The sequence below is a fragment of the Durio zibethinus genome, chromosome 18 (genome assembly GCF_047325235.1).
Source record: "Durio zibethinus cultivar Kanyao isolate XHJ-2024 chromosome 18, ASM4732523v1, whole genome shotgun sequence".
NCBI classification, from domain to species: Eukaryota; Viridiplantae; Streptophyta; class Magnoliopsida; order Malvales; family Malvaceae; genus Durio; species Durio zibethinus.
Genome location: NC_143179.1, coordinates 10,991,461 through 11,010,068, shown reverse-complemented (window position 1 = coordinate 11,010,068; position 18,608 = coordinate 10,991,461). Strand labels below are relative to the sequence as shown.

Sequence of the window (18,608 nt, the reverse complement as noted above, 5' to 3'; positions counted from 1 at the left end):
ACTTTCAACCTGACATCGGATTAAAAAACAAAATCTTACTTTATAAAATCGATATAAATTAAAATCCGTCGATACCGAATTATTTTGTGATCAGTAGAATTTACTAATCAGCCCAAAAGTTTGAAGTAAAAAGATCTAGTGGCCCAATCCAAATTTAGAGCCCAAATAATCTTTCATTTCTCTACCTGTCTTACTATGCTTACGAAGGAGGAAAGGAATTCTCAGAGGCAAAGCAAGCAGCAGCTTTTACAGAAGCAACCCAAAGAAAAAAACTGAGAACTTCTAGTTTCTGCTGATGATTTTAGATGGGGCTTGGCCACTGCCTTTGAAGAGGAGAAGATTAACTAGCATTGATATCATGGAGGCTGCATCGGCCAAGGTCTTTCCTTTTTTCTTTTATTTTCTTTATTTTAACAAATGTTTTGGAGTTCAAAATCTTGTTTTTAATGATGGGCCGATCTGGGTTTTTTCTATAATAATTGATTCCTGTGATGGGTCTGGTTCCTCTTGTTGTTTATTCAATTGGGTTTGTTTGTCTCTTGATTTTCTATGCTACAAGACAGTGAAAGAAAGATTTAACTCAGTGAAAAAAGAGATACTGATATAATGGTTGAGGAGAGAATTTAGCGTCATTATGGTGCAATTTTATTGGAGTGAATAAGTTAAAGACTCACTGTATTGGTAGTTGAGCTCAAGTCTTTTAACATAACAAATTACTGAAATTAGCTCAATTGTGATGGAATGAATTAAGTTTGGTTGATTTTGCAACCTTTATTATCTTGCGTGGTTTATGGTGCTGAGACCCGGTATCGAAAACTGTGGTGCATTCATAAACTGATGATGGCATTGCATCAAAGAGAACAGCTATCGGTCAGTAGCACCCCTTTTGGTTTTTAGGTGAAAGTGCTGTAAAAAAATTAGTGCTTTGAATGAATATAAAGTAATATAACGTTTTAAACTTTTACTAGTTCTCCCCCCTGCCCTTGCTTTGTTTAATTCTTTGAGTGACTGTTATTGTAGTAACCTTATTTTCGGGAATATCAGTGCATATGGGGTTGTGGAATCCTGTTCTGATTTGGTCTACCAATTTTTAGTTCTGTCTTTGTTCCACCTGCATGTTGTGCTGCCACCAGTGTTCGTAGAAGAGATATGTAGATGTCAGAAAAGATCTCAATTATATCTTGTTTGAATCTTTGTGATCCTGGTATAATAAGAAGAGAATTTTAATTACAACCTCCGCACGGTGTTGTATACTATTAATTACATGGTCTTCATCATAGGTGCCAACGACACTGCTTCTGATATTTGGTTAAAATATTCATTATGACTTTTGATTCAAGACTTCTGTAACTTTTGTGGAATGCAGACTGCTGCTATGCTATTTATTTATTTATTTTTGTTTACCTTTGAATGATTTTAGGCTAAGCTGCTTCTGCAAAGGAGAAATTTGGACAAGAAATTCGTGTCTTTGAAACTGTGGGACCATTGCCATCACAAAATGAGGTGTCCAATGCTGGTATGACCTACCGAAACATATTTTCAGACTTTTAACTTGCCTATTGACTATAAGTGTCAGTTCATTTTTGTAAATTGATAAAATGCAATTTTATTTATTTTCTGGGCAGAGGAGCCAGATGACTTCTATGAGTTCACTGCAGAAGATTACTGTCGACTAATGGCAACTAAAAAGGAAGGTATTTTTGTTGACGAACATTAACTCATAATCGGTTCTATCCTCTCAGCTTGGTTCATATTTTTTTTTGGTTGATTTTGGGGTATAGTTATGTCAAAGTAACCATGGCACGCTATCTGTCTTGAAAAGGACATGTATGTGCACACGCTATCTGTCTTGAAAAGGACATGTATGTGCACATTCTTGCTGTGCATGATTGCCAATTTTGTAAAACAATCACGGTAACCTGGATGTTTGAAATTTTTTTAAGAAATATATTTACACGTTTTGAAGTGGATACTATTATGAGCAGATAAGTTCTTGAAGACATGAAAGATTCGAGAAGCAGAAGAGGCAGCTCGAAGATCAAGAATAACAAAGGTTCTTGCTACTCCTTTTGGGATTCTCTTAATCATTTGTGTTTAGAGTGCTTCGATCCCAATGATGAAAGAACTTTGTCTAGGATGAGTAGTGAATCTTAAGTAGGTTGGCATGTTTTTACATTTTATTAAGTTTATTTGTTCATGTGCAGACTGTGATAAGGATTCACTTTCCTGATAACCACACATTAGAGGTCACATTTCATCCATCAGAGACAGTTCAGAGCTTAGTAGACCTTATTGCAAAAGTGACTGCTCGACCAGATTTACCATTCTATTTATGTAAGCATATTTCAGAATGACACTTTTGGTCAGTTATATAATACTAGCTGGATGTTGGTTGTGAAAGATATGCCATGAATGTCTAACATCTGATGTTTCAGATACTACGCCTCCTAAGAAGCAAATTAAGGACATGACACAGGATTTTTTCTCTGCTGGTTCATTCCTGGTGCAATTGTGTATTTTTTGTATGATCTGCCAAAAGGTTAGTTTGTGCTTTCACATGGATTCAGCATTTAATCTTTCTAACAGTCGGTTGTATCTCAACATTGGTTCTTAACTGACTGTATTGTCACACTTATGATGTGCCAATGCCTAGTTGTAGCAACTATACATCTTTATGGTTGTCATTACCAAGCCTAGTATCCAATTTTGCTATTTTTAGTCTGTTATTGGCATGTTTAACATTGGCTTAATTTGATGTTTAGCAGGTAATAAATCATTGTAATGCTGTTGTCTAAATACTTCCTAGACATGTTAAGTTCCATTTCTTAGAATTCCCTTGAGAAGTTTCACTGAATTACATAGTTTTTATTGTTGAATGGATGCTGTGCTCAACATTTCCTCCTCTTAATTCCATAGATTTGGGGTTATCTGACTCCTGACTGATGTCACGTGAAGTGTTTAGGTGATGATGCTGCAGCTTTCAATTCAGCCTCCTTCCTTCAGGAAGAGATCATGTCTTTGAAAGGTTTGGAAGTCATCGCTGAAGCGGAGCATCCAGAGTCAGTTGAATCTGTCCCAGAACTCGCTACTGCTAGTGCAGTGCCCTCCCCTGTTGCGCAAGAGAGCAAGCCTTCCGAGAAAAAACCCGCCAAGCCAAAGTGGTTTAAAATGTGATTTGGCTACTGCAAAAGTGAGCTACTTATTCCCTTTTAGCACTTTTTATCCATTCTGAGAGGTGTGATTCCCCCTCCATATCTCCATAGTGATGCCGAAAGTCTTGATCCTGCAGGTGAGCTTCAACATATGATCTCCACAATCTTAGATTTCGACAAGCGGTTAATTGTATTGCCAGATCGAACTAGAAAAGTTTTAAATGATGTCTAACAGGTGACTCTAACCCTTGTGCAGGATACTAATACTTACAAAGTCAGATGTGAATAATTTGGTCTGTTAAGCCTTTTTCTTCTTTTTAACAGCTTCATAATTGCTTCCTTTGCTTCATTATTTCTAGAAATCTAAGTCAAGTAAAATTACATGCCCAAACCCCTATTGATTTTTCATTTAACTATTCATTTAATACACTTAACTTCCTGGCCTGGTTTAGCGACCACCTTAATTTGAGGGATGGTCTTACAGCTGTAGGTCAATGGCCTTAATATTAAGGGCACCAACGACCTAACAAATTCAATTCACTTTTAGGCTTTTCGCATTCGGGCACTGTATAAACTTGAAAGTAGAAAGCAATAGAGGTTTTAGATTTTTCATTCAAAGTCAATTTTCTCCCTTCTTTTTTCCTCCTTTCTTTAATCCAATTTCTCTCTCTCCCCACACTTTTGGAAAGGAAATCTATATGTAAAGATAAAAACTTTACTATCAGGAGGTTGGTTTAATCGGCCATAGCTTTGACTCTTGGTTGATAATTTTTCGTTGGGATTAATTTAAATGCACGATCTCTAATCATTGTTCTTATATTATTGAGTATGATTCATTTTACTTTCACGCGAGAGATCGAATAATCTTTTTTTTTTAACTTTTTTTATAAAAAAGATTGATTTTTCCTTGTACTTTGCATTATTTGCAATCTTTTCTTTTATATCGGGTTATGATCTTAAAAGGTGCGATTCAATCCGAGAATCAAAGCCCAACATTGGTTTTTTTTTTATTATTATTATTATTATCAAATTTTGGTATAAGTAAAAAAAATATTAAAAAGTTTTTTGAGGTAAAGAGTCAAAATTGCTACAGTAATTATTTTTTGAAAAGCAAGCTTGAGTCAATTTTAGAATGTTATCACCCCTGCCTAAAGGTATGATGGGCTTATTGTTGACAATAACACTTGCATTTTGCTAAATCCTGACCAATTAAAGCTCATTTTCCACTAAAAATTTTGGAAAAAATAAATAAAAAAAAAAGCATAAATGATTTCAATAAAATAATTGAATATTTATTATTAGCACTCCACCGACCCACCAAGGAATTCTATGCTTTACCATTATCTAATTTTAGTCATTGGATTAAAGATACTGAAAATCTGCTCAACTACCACCCAATCCCCATCTTGCTGAGCATATGCTTAGGATATTTATTTTTTTTATTATTAATTTTTCTTGGATAATTTAAGAGTATTGTTACTAACTAAAAATTAATGCAATACGATTGATTTGACAGTTTTTTTTAATTCTACTTAAAATATTTAAAGTTTAGTTTTAATATTATTTAATACATTATTGATAGAGTTTTTATATTCTACCAATAATATTAAAAGGTTGACATAATCTGTTGAACTTGATAAATGTATTTAAAAATCATTAATAAACTAATATAAATAAAAAAAACATGATAAGTTTTTTATTAATTTGTAGAGTTTAAAACTTTTATCAAAATTATATGAAAATAATATAATCCATATTTTAATACCTATCAAAAATATTATTTGTGAACTATAATACATATGAAAGATTATACATTTTGAATCCCAAAATAAACTCCAATTAGTCATATAATTAGGAGTAAAAAAAAATCGAAAAACTGAAATAATAATGTTTGGTTCGAATTAAATTGATTTTTTTATTTCGAATTAAGTTTAAATTTTAAATGTATATATTAGATTTAAATTAAAATATAAAAAAATTAAAACGAATTAAATTATATATTTTTATTAATTTTTATAACATAAAAATATTTATTTTATATATAAATTTATTGAAATATATTAAAATTTATATTAAAATAATATTTAAAAATAAAAAATATAACTTTAAAAAATTACTAACTGAATTGAATTAATAAAATTTAATTAGATTCAATTTAGATCATAAAAATTTGATTCAAATTAAAATTAAATTTTAAAATTCATAATTTTATTTATTATCAAAAAATAAATAAATTCGATCAGCCTCAACCCATTTTTACCCTAACGGAAAATTATTTTTAAAAAATAATCAACATCATAACTTATTTTTTTATTCTCAAAGTGGGTTTTTTATTAAAAAAAAAAGTATTTTTAATGAAATTATTGAAATTGACGTATTGAACAACGACCGGTATGATATTTTTGAATTTTTAATGGGCATAATTGCGGTTGACTTGATCACCTGATGTAAGACTGCCCATCTTAGCTGGACAAGACTATTCCGAACCGTCCATTCCTTTGAAAATGACGTTTCATCATATGCGAAGAAAATCTGATCCGCTCATTATTTAATTAAAGATTATTCGGATTTGAAACAGCTGCTGACGGTTGGAAAATGGGAACTCCGATTCGCATATTTGTTACCGCCATTACATTCTATACGGTTGTCTCCGTATATTATCGTATTTATAATGTAGACCCCTCGGCTTTTGGGATTTTGTATTTGAGCCCACAGAAAGATTATCTCTTCTGACAGTCCTTTTCAAATTAATTTTTCAACTTAATTGAATGCCAAAGTATGCAAAATAAAGAAAATTATGAATCTCATTTTATTTTTATTCTTTAATTATAATGTGATTAATCATAAATATATATAAATTCGAAAAAATTGATTCCTCACATTATTTTTTTTCAAAAATACTTTTCATTTTAAAAATAATTTCAAATACTTCGAGTTTCGATCTTATAATAAAAATTATAAAATAAAGAGAGTCAATATTAAAAAATAAATTTTTTTATTAATTTTAACAAATATTAAAGCATATCTCTCATGCATGAATAAAGTTTGTGTGTAAAAACTTTAATAAATTTGAATAATATAAAGCATAAAAGTATCAAGCCTCATATATACATCGAATTTTTTTTATTAATCTAAAAAAACTATTAAATATGTATATCGAACTAATAATATAAGATAATTATTTACAATAGATGTTTTTCATGAATGATTAAAAAAATAAATAAATTTTCTCACCAAGAAAAAAGAAATAACAAATAAAGAAATAAATCTTTTTGATTTTCTTAAACTTGGCGATTTTTATATTCGTATTATGTAATATATTAAAATTTATGTATTCATATTGTATTTTATAAAAAAATTATATATCATAATAAATGTCAATAAAAAATATAAAAATATATATTTTTAATTTTATTAAATTTGTATAAAATTATTGTTAAAATTTTAAATCGTATTATCTTTGTATTTTTTTTTGTATCGAATTTATATCTACCATCATATTATGTTTTAGATTATCAAATTTAAGTTTTCAGATAAATTTAGATAAAAATGAGACATGGAATATTGATAAAGTCAAGTAAAAATAAAAAATTTGTTGTTGATTGAAAAAAAAAAAGAAAAGAAAGGTAGAATAGAAAATAAGAGCAACCAAAATTGGCGGGGCATTAACAGAAATAAGGTCAAATAAAGGTGGAAGGTGTGAAAAGGCACAGAAAATTTTCTTGTAAACTACGGCGGCTGGTAAGAATCAGAGTTGGTGAGCAATACAAAAGCTGCTTCAAAACCAGAAATTTTATACCTACTTTCAAACATTAACTCAACACCAAACCAAAATCTCTCTTTCTCCATTCAAATCCCAGGTTTCATTTTTCTCTGAATTCTGCTGTTAAGGTTTCTCTTACTTCATTTCTATGATCTGGGTTCTTGATTCTTGATTTTGGAAAAGAGTTTTTATTGAGTTTCTGTTGATCGGTTGCTTTGTTTGATTTGAATACTGAGTCTGGTTTTTATTTTTTCATGTAAAATTTTTTTCTTTTTGTGATCCATGCATTAAAGCTTGCATTTTTTTTATATGTTTCTTTTGCATGTTTTTGTTTGTTTTTGATAAATTCGAGGAAAGCTAAAGAAATCTTAATTTCTTGTCTTTATTAAGCTGATTGTGATTTAGTTGAGTAAAAATCTATTCTTTTATGTCAAGTTCTATTATTTCTTTAATTTTGGTTAAGATGATTGATTAGTGTAGGAGTTGAAGAATTCATTGGTAAGAGTTGAGGAGGCCAAGCTAAAGGTTGACTTGGCAAATTAATCAATCATTTAATGAATATGAACATATTGGAAAATTTAGTATCTTTTTGCTTACAGCTCATATTTCTTTGAATACAGATCATACAAGGATCAGAGCAAGAGCAAAATCTTGGTTTTGCTTGTAAAACAAAGCTTAGAAGATGGGATCAGGTGAATGGTGCCTTCAGAAAAGAGATAGTTTTAAGAGTGATTCGTTTTCAAGCAATGATAATGTGCCAGAAACTGGGTGCCTCTCAATTATTGTTCTTGGTGCCTCTGGTGATCTTGCCAAGAAGAAGACTTTCCCGGCTCTCTTTCATCTTTATTGCCAGGTTCGATGTTATTTTCATTGATTTTTTTATTGGAACTGTAATGGAATTGATCCACATCTTACTACGGGAGGAGTTTTTGGTTGGCTTTGCTGAAGGCTACACATGGTGAACTGGGGTGCTAACCTTTAGATAGGGATCGTGTGTATGCAGGGATTTCTACCACCAGATGAGGTGCACATTTTTGGCTATGCAAGGACTAAGATTTCAGACGATGAATTGAGAAATCGCATTCGTGGGTGAGATGTCTATTCACTCCTCTAAAATGAACAAAAAAGAGAAAATTTTTATCGTTTTCTCCACTTCAACAATTGTTCACATTTTGGCCAAAAAAATGTTGCTCACAGGTTGTTTCACTTTTTGATGAATGATGCAAATGATAGGCTTGACTGACATTTTAATTGAAATGGCAGATACCTCGTCAGTAACAGAAGTGCTTCACCCTCGGAAGATGCATCAAAGTTCTTACAGCTGGTTAGTACAGCCATAGTTCTATGTTTTTGACACTTCTATCCTGTGTTTGCTGGTTAGTTCTAACAAGCAATTGCTATTATTTGTAGATTAAATATGTAAGCGGGTCATATGATGCTGCTGAGGGCTTTCAACTGTTAGACAAGGAAATTGCAAAGCATGAAATCTCAAAAAATAGCCAAGAAGGATCTTGTCGGAGACTCTTTTATCTTGCACTTCCACCTTCAGTATATCCATCTGTTTGCAGGATGATCAGGAAATATTGCATGAATAAATGTAGGTAATTCAGTCCCAACACCAAAAGTGCTGGAATATCATTTTAGATGATTTATAGGGCCTTTGTAAAGAAATAATTTCATGTTCTCTATACTTTCTTAATGTTTGTTTCATGATTTACCAAAGCTAAGTAAAGTTGCCATTCTATCTTCTCTTGAAGACAAGTTATAGATGGTTTCTGCACGCATTTTTGAGAGAGATGCAATATTTTTATACAGTGGTGTTACTTTCATGGAATTATTTCTTCATCATTAGTAGGCTTTTGAGTTCACCAATTTCACATGATGTTTTTAACGAATGGGATAACAAGATATATGATTTTTTTTCAGCTGATCTTGGTGGATGGACTCGGATTGTTGTTGAGAAGCCATTTGGCAAGGATTTGGACTCTGCAGAGCAACTGAGTTCCCAGATTGGGGAGTTGTTTGATGAATCCCAAATTTACCGTATTGATCACTATTTGGGAAAGGAATTGGTCCAGAACCTGGTAATGAGTGTGTAAATAGGTGCTTTGTATTTCTTAATTTCTTTATCAGCTCTGCTCTTATCTGGCTTTATGGCACTTGCAGTTGGTACTTCGTTTTGCTAATCGCTTCTTCTTGCCCCTTTGGAATCGTGACAACATTGATAATGTACAGGTGAGGATCCTTCTTTTGTGGATGTTTAAAAATTACAAACTGTTATGGGGAAGGCTTTGCTGGAATGGGCTGTCATATTATTTCCACAAGTTGCATCTGTATATGCTGATGTTTACTTCAAAATGAAAAATTTCAAAACCATTATTGGCCTGACAGAGCTTTGTTAATTTTCAAGTTAGAATATTCTTTGGATATTAATCTCTATTTTCCTTGTTTCTTCTGGCAGATTGTATTCAGAGAGGATTTTGGAACTGAAGGTCGTGGTGGATATTTTGATGAATATGGGTATGCTTCTTGGCACTCATTTGAGATCCCCATTGGATGGGAACATTTATGAAGAATCATATACCTTCTCCTTGTATGTGATTTGAAATATTTTTTTCTAAAAAAATGGAGCATCTTGTACGCTACAACGATTTTTGCTGGTTTGTGTACAATTTCAATCCATAATTCCAACTTTGGAAAAGAATACATGACACCCGGTACTCAAGACTTAGTATAAGTAGAACATGTTAAAATATCTGCTGCTTAGTTCCTTTTCCTTTTTGCTTCATGGCAGAATTATCCGTGATATTATCCAAAACCACCTGTTGCAGGTAAGGTCATTACTAACCTCAACTAGATATCATTTGGTTAAGAATGCAGTCTTCGCATAATTTGCTAATGTGTAATTGGAGTGTCCACAAGTTAGCATATCATTTCCTATTATTTGTGTATTCAGTTGTAGTTTTAATAAATCTATTAATTGAGGTGATACACTGATACTAGTTGTAAAATGAAGTACCTTAGTCCTTAGATCATGTGCTCATTTTGATTTCTGAGGTATTATGTTTCTTGATACATATACCCAAAAGAAAGCAGAACAAACAAAACCAGGTAGGAGGAAGAACGTGCTACGTAGCGTCAGCCTACTTTACTTATTTAGTGAGTTCATACCATCCGCAGGTTCTTTGTCTTGTTGCTATGGAGAAGCCTGTCTCTCTTAAACCTGAGCACATTCGTGATGAGAAAGTGAAGGTGCGCATCTTTTCACTCCACACTTTGGGAAGTGACTGCTAGTTGTTTCATATCTATGCCCTAGAAGATTACCATATGCATGCATGACAAACCAATTAAGTTTCAATACGTCCATTAAAGGAGTATATGGTTGACCGTTGATGTAATAATCCTCCCTATGATTTCTCATTATCCTTCTAATGTAGGTTCTCTAGTCAGTGCTTTCTTTACTCTATGCTGATTATATGAAATCCAGGTTCTTCGATCGGTACTTCCAATTAAAGATGAAGAGGCTGTACTTGGACAATATGAAGGTTACAGAGATGATCCAACAGTTCCTGATCACTCAAACACTCCAACATTTGCAACTGTTATTCTCCGTATACATAATGAAAGATGGGAAGGTAGTATAATAGCATCATTTTGTTTTTTTTTTTCTCTTATAAAAACATTTTAGCGGCTCAGCCCCGGAAAATCTGAACAACTTATTTGGATTTGATGTTATTTTATCCATTCATGTCTGAGTCTGTCAGTAATTACTGTTGATTGTTTTATTTGCTTCTTCATTTAGTTGACCAAACCATGAATTTAATTTAAACTTCTCATTAGATTTGCCAATTTCATGTAATGGTTTGTTTCCAGGTGTTCCATTTATACTAAAGGCAGGGAAGGCATTGAATTCAAGAAAGGCAGAGATACGCGTTCAATTTAAGGAAGTTCCTGGTGATATATTCAAATGTATGACAATAGACCTTTAAGATTCTTGATAACTTCTTTTATATGATTGCTTGTTTCCATTGAGCTGCTTATGTAGTCTTTTTGATGAACTTGAGTGTTGAAGCACGATACTCTCTGACTTAAGTTTATGTAATTACTTGGGAATTTATCAAATTTATCAATAATGGAATGGACTTCAGAAGCTTACTTTGAAAACTAAGATAGTGGTCTTTTGTATGTAGGGGTGTCTTTAGTGATTATTTCTTTATGATAGATGAATACATGTCATTTATTGATCTAAAAATACAATGGTGATTGTCCATAAATGAAAGATAACGAGCTGGAACAGTTTGATTTGAAGGTGTAATACTTATGATTAGGGTGTCAGAGGGAAAGAACATTTATAGGACAAGTAAAATCTACTCGTAAAATGTAATTAACAACTTGTTGCTTGAATTGTGTCTTCTTTATTTAGGTCAAAAGCAAGGGAGAAATGAGTTTGTGATACGCCTACAACCTTCAGAAGCCATTTACATGAAGCTAACAGTGAGTTTGCTAATCTTATTGTGTCCATCTGAAAGCTATTACAGCTATAATTTCTAAATATGATGATTTTCCTGCTTGTGATTTCAGATGTTTCATTTATGCTTCAAAATTTATCTAGTAGTCTGCTATTTTTGTTTGCTAAATTTTGTAGATAAGATACTTTCAAAACCAACAGTTGTCGATTCACATTATCTTAAATCTTTAGTTGTGAGTGGTGACCGGAGATGAAGGTGCTCCTTGTTGTGACTTTTGGGCACCATTGATCACCAATCCTGAATACTTGCTGGCTTGATGCCCCTACCTTGGGTTAACTTATCAGATTTTAGAAACATTTTATGAATTTTCTAGAATTTACTGAAATCCATGGCCAGATTTTATAAAAACTGCTCGTGTAGCCAACCACAAGTGACGGGATTGAGCGTTGAGTTAGTTTAAGCATTGACAACGGTTTCTAGAATCAATTGCGAGATCTTTATACTTGTATGTTGACATGCACTATGTCTCTGATGCAGGTTAAGCAGCCTGGTCTGGAGATGTCAACAGTGCAAAGTGAACTGGACTTGTCATACAGGCAACGTTATCAAAATGTTATAATCCCGGAGGCTTATGAACGTCTTATTCTTGACACGTATGATCCTTGCACTTACTGATTCTTGAAATAATATTCTTGTCCGTAATGCATTACTCTTTTGCTTTCAAATGAAATGCATCAATTTTCATCTCAACTTCAAGGGCTAGTAGCCGTGGTAATGAAGATCAGAAACTGTGTAACTAGTTAAATTCGAGTGAATTAAGAATGGGTGTTTTGCAGTGCAAATGTAATGAACAACTGAGTCTTATTTTACTTATACAGGATAAGAGGTGATCAGCAACATTTTGTTCGCAGAGATGAGTTAAAGGTAAGAAATTCGTATACTCGAGAAAAAGATTACTTATAGGGGAAATTCAAACTGACATTCTTTCATATTCCTTCAATCACCATCAGGCGGCATGGGAGATTTTCACTCCTCTTCTGCACAGAATTGACAATGGTGAAATGAAATCAATTCCATACAAACCAGGCAGCCGTGGTCCTGCAGAAGCAGATGAGCTTTCAGCTAAAGCTGGTTATGTTCAAACACATGGATATATTTGGATTCCTCCCACGTTGTAGAAACTATCTAGCTTGCGGTATTCCATCAACATTGCCATATAAGTTGAGGCCAGTTTGTAACACATCCAAATAAATGTAGCCAGGTAACCCTATCTTAGCCGGACCTGCCGGTTATAGTGTGTCAAAAAAATATGCTAAGCCTAAGAGCTTGCTCCCCTGCCTATCTGAAGTATGTACCTTATTTTGTGTGTAGAATATGATTTGATAACCCTTTAAATCATATTTGGAACACTTTGTGAAGGGTCCTTCCTTGTCGTAGTAGAGAAGATTTTGTCTATGTTTTTGCGTATGGCATCAGGTTGGCTTGACCCTGGAATAAAACTCTTCCAAGCCTGTTTACTTGAGCCATCTTTTATAGTTTCCAAGAAATCCATAGCTAAGCTTTCTTTCAATAAGGCAATAGATCTTGTGGCACTTAGTTGGATGCTTTCACACAAATCAGTCAAAGATAGCTCGATATCTTAGAAAGTAAGGCAATCCAACAACGTGCCGACTACTTACTCTTTCTGAAGAGTTTAAAAACTTTTGTAATTATGCTATCAATATTTGAAATGAGAATATTTTTTTTAACACATGAGATCTACCCTCACTCTTAGACACTTTTATCCGAACCGTGATCCTATACAAAAGTGACTCATGACATTCTATGTTCAGTCAAGATCGAATACAAGGTTGGTTCATCTATTGACTTTTCAACTTTTTGGGCAAAGGTATTCAAGTTCAACATATCTCAAGAATAGAGATGCAACCGACATCATACAAAATCTGATCTTAGATTTGAAAAATCAAACTGGAATATTTCCAGCCAGATCATGCATCTGTTATATTCATCATCAATCAACAAAACAAGGTTATATACTAAAAGAAAAAAAAACCCAATAATCTGTGACCATTAACAGCATAATAAGTTAAAATAAATTATGGTGACTTCACTTTTATTTAGTTTAATGATATGAGGTTTATCCTAATAATATTACATAATAATATCTCTTTCCTTGGAAGAATATTTTTTGTTTTGCACATTATTTGGAAGATGAGTGAAGCAAACAAAGAATGATCAGCTAGCTAAAGCAAAGAAAACCTTAGAGGGCAGGTAAACCATGTGCAGCTCTAACTTTCCATGGATCTGTCTGTTGAAAGCTTTCTTTTGTCAACCACACATCTCTCTCTCTTTTTCCCAAACTTTTACTTCTCAAAAGATACATATATATATATATATATTATAAGTCATGACATAGCAACAATTGACATGATTTTAAATCCTTTCATCCTCATTAGATGGGGCATGGGATTATGATTAAAAAAAAAAAAACACTAATTGTTTTCAAATAAGAAAATAATGGGAAACTTAAGCATGACAAAACATATTCAAACTTGATTTAAAGGTTCGATTCAATTATAATACGTAAATTTCATGAAACAATTTTTATTATGCATCCAAATCAAGCATTTTATGAATCATTATTTTATGAATTCGATAATAATTTCTAAATTTAATACAACCAAATACTTTGTACATAACATTATTTAAAATTTGTGAACAAAACGAAATTTATAGTGGATTAAAATTTTACTACTAGATTAAATATCAATGTCATGATATTTTATCCTTATCATATACTTGAAGATATATCTACCAAGGCAAATTAATTGTCAAAATATATTATTATATGTCAATTTTTCCGCACCTTTCATTTGTAAATACTTTGCATTTTATGATTAAATAAGTTAGAGATGGGATATTCAAACTTGACCTTTCCTTTTCATAGCTAAGAAAAACCACTTGGACTAATAAATTTTGAGTTCGTTTTTAAACATTAGTAAAAGAATTTTTTAATTTTATAAACAAAATTAAAAAATTTATTATCTATTACATTTTTTATTAATTTTTTTAATAATCATAAAATTATCTTTCATTTTGTTAATGAAAGATGAAAGTGACCGATAAAATGATAATTTCTCATAAAATTTATTTATTTATGCTAATAATAGATAGAAAGTAATCAAAGTATGAAAAAGTGTAAAATAAAGAAAAAAAAAAAAGGAAATTATATAATTACCAATAAATTTGTATTAAATTTATTAAAATATAAATAGTTATTTATTTATATTTTTGAACGTCGCTAACAAAATTAAACTCTTCCAAAGGTGCATGACCTTTGTTTCCTCGTCCTTTATTCTCTGTTCTTCTCCCATATATTTAGCAAACTCTGTTTTTCTTTCTCATTCTCTGTTCTTTTCCCTTTTTATTTTTCTAATTCTCTTTCTCTTTGCATTGCTCTTTTGCATGGAAAAGTTTGGTAAAAGACATTTGATTCTTTATCTCCTGAATTAGATTCTCTCATAATAATAAAAAAATTATTCTTTTTTTCTCTTTTCAAATCCCTTGTCCTTCTTCAGTTCTCTCCAATTTTTACCTTCAAATTCACAAAAAAGGGTAAAAAAAAGATATTTTTCACAGCCTAAATTAGGTTCCTTTGATTAGGTTTTTACAAGAAATTCTAGAATTTCTGGAGTCTTTGTTTTTTTTTAGTCTTGTTTTGTCACCTGAAATAATGGGTTTTCTTGTATTTTGATTACACTTCTATTGGTTGTTGAATCATGTTATTTCTTTCAATTCTTGTCTGAGTTTAGGGTCCTTGATAAAGGGTTAATTTTGTTTGGTTGGTGATTGAAGAATAAAAAAAAATGGCTTTGAATTGGGATGATTTTGGGAATTCTTGGAGTTTTTGGAGTTGCAATTGGGATTTGGAAAAATCCCATTTTAGTGAAAGTGGCCAAGGTGAATCAAAAGTCTCTTCTGAGGCTGTTGATGATGATATTCTTGATAGATTGCCTGCAGATCCATTTGGAATGGAAATAAGGTCTACTTTAACTGCAGCAATCACAGGTTGGATTAAGGATTTTGAGAATGATTGGGGGTCAGATTTCTGTGTGCTTGGTATACATGATGGTGATGAAAAGAATATTGCTGATCAACAAAATTTTTTTAATGGTTTAAATTGGGTTTGGAATGGCACCATGAGTTTCCAACAGGAAGAAGATAACTCTGGCTTTTATGGATTTGGTTCAGAAGATGTTGATAAAATGATTGGTGATCAATCATCTTTCTTCAAGGGTGTGAATTGGGTTTGGAATGGTACCATGAGTTTTCAACAGAAGGAAGGTAGCTTCAAAATCAACGAAACATCAATCCCGGATGATGATTTTAATAGATTTGGGATTGGTAATAGACTTTCCAATGGAGGTTTTGTAATCAATGAAGAAGGTAAAGGATTGGAGGATTGCAAGAGAGTTTTTTGTGATGATAGTGAAAGAGCTACTCCAAATGATGCTTTGTTTTTTGCTCTTGGTTATCTTGGTGTTAAGGACCTCCTTGCAGTTGAAATGGTCTGTAGGTCTTTGAGGGATACGGTTAGAAGTGATCCTCTTCTGTGGAGGAGCATCAATATTGAACATTCATTGAGTAAGAGGATTACTGATGATTCTCTTCTGAAATTAACTAGCAGGGCTCAAGGCACTCTTGACTGCTTGAGTCTGGTGGGGTGTGTAAAGATCACTGATGATGGCTTGAAGAGTGTGCTTGAAAACAATCCCAGGCTCACTAAGGTTAGTGTTTGCACTGCAAGTAGCTGTTCTTGAGTCAATATGTTTAATTCTTATACAGTAATTTATTATATATATTAAGGACTATCAGTGACAAAATTGTTTCTTTTAATTGCTTTAATGTTGTTTTCCCTCCTTTGTCATGTACTAGTTGCCTCGCATCGTGTAATTGTTATGCACTTACCAATTGTATACTGTTTCTCCTTCTTTTAATGTATAGCTAAGTATAATATGCATGCCATTTTAAGGTTGTAAGTTTATAGGATACTTTCAAATTCCAAAGAAGTTGATTAAGTCTACCACGGGCACTGATGCATTTGGTTTTGATAGCATTCACTGGATAAAATATTTGATTGAATGGTCTTTGTAAATTTTAAGGCACTTTAGGATTTCAATGGTGATAAGATTATGGTATAATTGAGGTGATGTCTCTTATTGCAGTTAAAACTTAAAATGGGTTATATGCTGCTCTTTTTGCTTCAAAAGTTTCTATATTGGTGTCAATTTTTGCTCAATTGTCCTTTATTGAAATTGATTGTTAGCAAAAAAGCCATACTTTAATCTCTATGAATATTTGTTGCTTGAATTTATTAAAGCTGGATTTGAAACAGATTTTGTTCTCTCTGAAGTTATAGCAAGTTAACCAATCTTCGCCTTTTCTATGCAGCTAAGTGTGCCAGAATGTACAAAACTCAATGTTGAGGGCATTTTGTTCAATTTAAGAGCCTTCAAGTCTGCTGGGTCCCCAGGAATAAAACACTTAAGAATAGGTGGACGCTTTGGTGTAACGGAGGAGCAATTCAAAGAGTTGAAGTTCTTACTTAGTGTAGATAGCTCGATACAATTGAGAGAGCAAAAACCACAATTTTTTCGTCAAGGACAGTTGCATCTCATGTGTGATGATGATAGGGCCATTGACATCGAGGTTTGCCCCAAATGTCAGAAAGTGAAGCTAGTTTATGATTGCCCATCAGAGAGTTGCAGAAGAACACATCATGCTGCTCAGTTGTGCAGGGCTTGCATTCTCTGCATAGCACGCTGTATTCGTTGTGGCTGCTGTTTTAAGGACTGTGATTATGAGGAAACATTTACACTAGATTTGCTTTGTTTTAATTGTTGGAAGCAGATCTTTAATCATGAAGAGAAGCCAGAAGTAATGGGTGCTTCTTCTTCTAAGCGTGCCATCTTTCATCGAGAGACGAGTTATCAGTTTTGTTTTTATGGCTAGCTTAGAGGATGTTCTATTCTCTTTGGCTGCAGACTGTGGACAAGACTTCTGCTCAATGTGAACCTAGCAGGTGGCTGTCAAATACGTGCATGGATGCCCTGGCAGTGTAGTTTAACATAATTGTTGCATCTTATGCAGCTTCTCATTGCTATCATGATGTGTATTCCCTTCTTTATTGGTTCATGAAGTGAACTTTTGTTTTGAGGGGTCACTTCTTTTGATCTTGTGAAGAATTTAGGTTGGTTGGCAGGAACAAAGGATGCTGAAAAAAAAAAAAAAAAGAGTTACCAGGTATATCATATCACGGATTCTGTTGAATAAACAATTATTAAAACAGGCTGTTTTGTGGTCGGAGGACATGAAGCAGATGTTCATAATGCTTTCTGGCTGAAAGGGGTTCCGTGTGTTATGGCATTGTTCTTCTTTGTCACTGTCAGAAGTCATGCTAACCTTTCGAATGAGGAGAAGCAATACTGGCAAGCAGAACAAGGAAGAATGGTTTGGAATCTGGATGGCGACTGCTCTGAGGTAGCCAGGGAAACATAGTAGGTGTTCATCTTATACAATGATGGATTTGGAGTAAATCTGTTATTGTTCATAGGATCTTCTTGTTGCAAAGCTTGAAGAAAATTTATATTCTAAATCGATTGTTGCTCTTATTCTCCATCTATTCTTCTTTCTTCGATGCATCCGGAATGTCCTCCCATCAATTTTGTCTTTGTTTTGATGTCAGAGCAACAATAATCTATGAGAATTCACCTCACCAATGTACTTCGTATATGACTCATCTTTAAAAGATAATACTTTACAAGTAGAGGTGATAATGGTTCAAATAGGATTTGGTTCGATTTTTTTTGATAATGTATAGTATTTTAAATTTTTAAAATTTAATTCGAATCTAAATCGATTTTTGTTTTAAATTGATCTAATTTGAATAGAATTTTATTAGTTTAATTTGATTTATTAATTTTTAATTTTTTTATTTTATATATATTTTAATAAGGTTTTTAGTATATTTAAATAAATTTATATATAAAACAATTATTTTTATTTTATAAAAATTTAAAACATATATAAAAACTAACAAAAATATATAATTTGATTTACTTTTTTTTTTAGTTTTTTATAATCTCAATCCAAAATCTAATTAAAATTTAAAATTTAAAATTTATATTTAATATTCAATTTTAATTTGAATCAAATTAAAAAAAA

General features: G+C 32.3%; 2 protein-coding genes and 1 pseudogene across 5 annotated transcripts; all 3 read left to right on the top strand.

Annotated features, from left to right (window-relative positions):
- The first annotated feature begins 83 nt into the window (after positions 1-83).
- Positions 84-3,475, top strand: LOC111300929 (plant UBX domain-containing protein 1-like; annotated as a pseudogene). The gene is made up of 8 exons (XR_016329846.1): positions 84-379; positions 1,421-1,516; positions 1,626-1,694; positions 1,986-2,053; positions 2,205-2,334; positions 2,436-2,539; positions 2,963-3,190; positions 3,290-3,475. The product of XR_016329846.1 is annotated as a plant UBX domain-containing protein 1-like (transcript).
- A 3,433-nt stretch (positions 3,476-6,908) lies between these two features.
- Positions 6,909-13,134, top strand: LOC111299539 (glucose-6-phosphate 1-dehydrogenase, cytoplasmic isoform). Of its 3 annotated transcripts, none has more exons than XM_022894769.2 (16): positions 6,909-7,012; positions 7,536-7,768; positions 7,919-8,004; positions 8,179-8,239; positions 8,326-8,512; positions 8,842-8,999; positions 9,082-9,150; positions 9,377-9,435; positions 9,710-9,746; positions 10,096-10,167; positions 10,403-10,550; positions 10,789-10,884; positions 11,339-11,409; positions 11,922-12,037; positions 12,263-12,308; positions 12,395-13,134. In XM_022894769.2, exons 2-16 carry the CDS (start codon positions 7,598-7,600, stop codon positions 12,560-12,562), a joined length of 1,545 nt encoding a protein of 514 aa, XP_022750504.2. In that variant the 5' UTR covers positions 6,909-7,012; positions 7,536-7,597; the 3' UTR covers positions 12,563-13,134. The 3 variants fall into 3 exon arrangements, with proteins under 3 accessions (XP_022750504.2, XP_022750505.2, XP_089603623.1); XM_022894770.2 differs by having other exon boundaries at positions 6,909-7,043; XM_089747497.1 differs by having other exon boundaries at positions 6,909-7,440.
- A 1,523-nt stretch (positions 13,135-14,657) lies between these two features.
- Positions 14,658-18,163, top strand: LOC111299538 (F-box protein SKIP14-like). Its single transcript, XM_022894768.2, has 2 exons — positions 14,658-16,171; positions 16,836-18,163. The coding sequence occupies exons 1-2, from the start codon at positions 15,251-15,253 to the stop codon at positions 17,394-17,396; spliced, it is 1,482 nt and encodes a 493-aa protein (XP_022750503.2). The 5' UTR covers positions 14,658-15,250; the 3' UTR covers positions 17,397-18,163.
- The last annotated feature ends 445 nt before the right edge of the window (positions 18,164-18,608 follow it).

Excerpts from the sequence above, each read along its gene's own strand:
- LOC111299538 (XM_022894768.2), top strand. The coding sequence starts at position 15,251 with ATGGCTTTGAATTGGGATGATTTTGGGAATTCTTGGAGTTTTTGGAGT. Across the intron at positions 16,172-16,835 it reads ACAATCCCAGGCTCACTAAG|CTAAGTGTGCCAGAATGTAC; the intron begins GTTAGTGTTTGC and ends TTTTCTATGCAG.
- LOC111299539 (XM_022894769.2), top strand. The coding sequence starts at position 7,598 with ATGGGATCAGGTGAATGGTGCCTTCAGAAAAGAGATAGTTTTAAGAGT. Across the intron at positions 8,513-8,841 it reads GAAATATTGCATGAATAAAT|CTGATCTTGGTGGATGGACT; the intron begins GTAGGTAATTCA and ends ATTTTTTTTCAG. Across the intron at positions 9,151-9,376 it reads ACAACATTGATAATGTACAG|ATTGTATTCAGAGAGGATTT; the intron begins GTGAGGATCCTT and ends TTCTTCTGGCAG.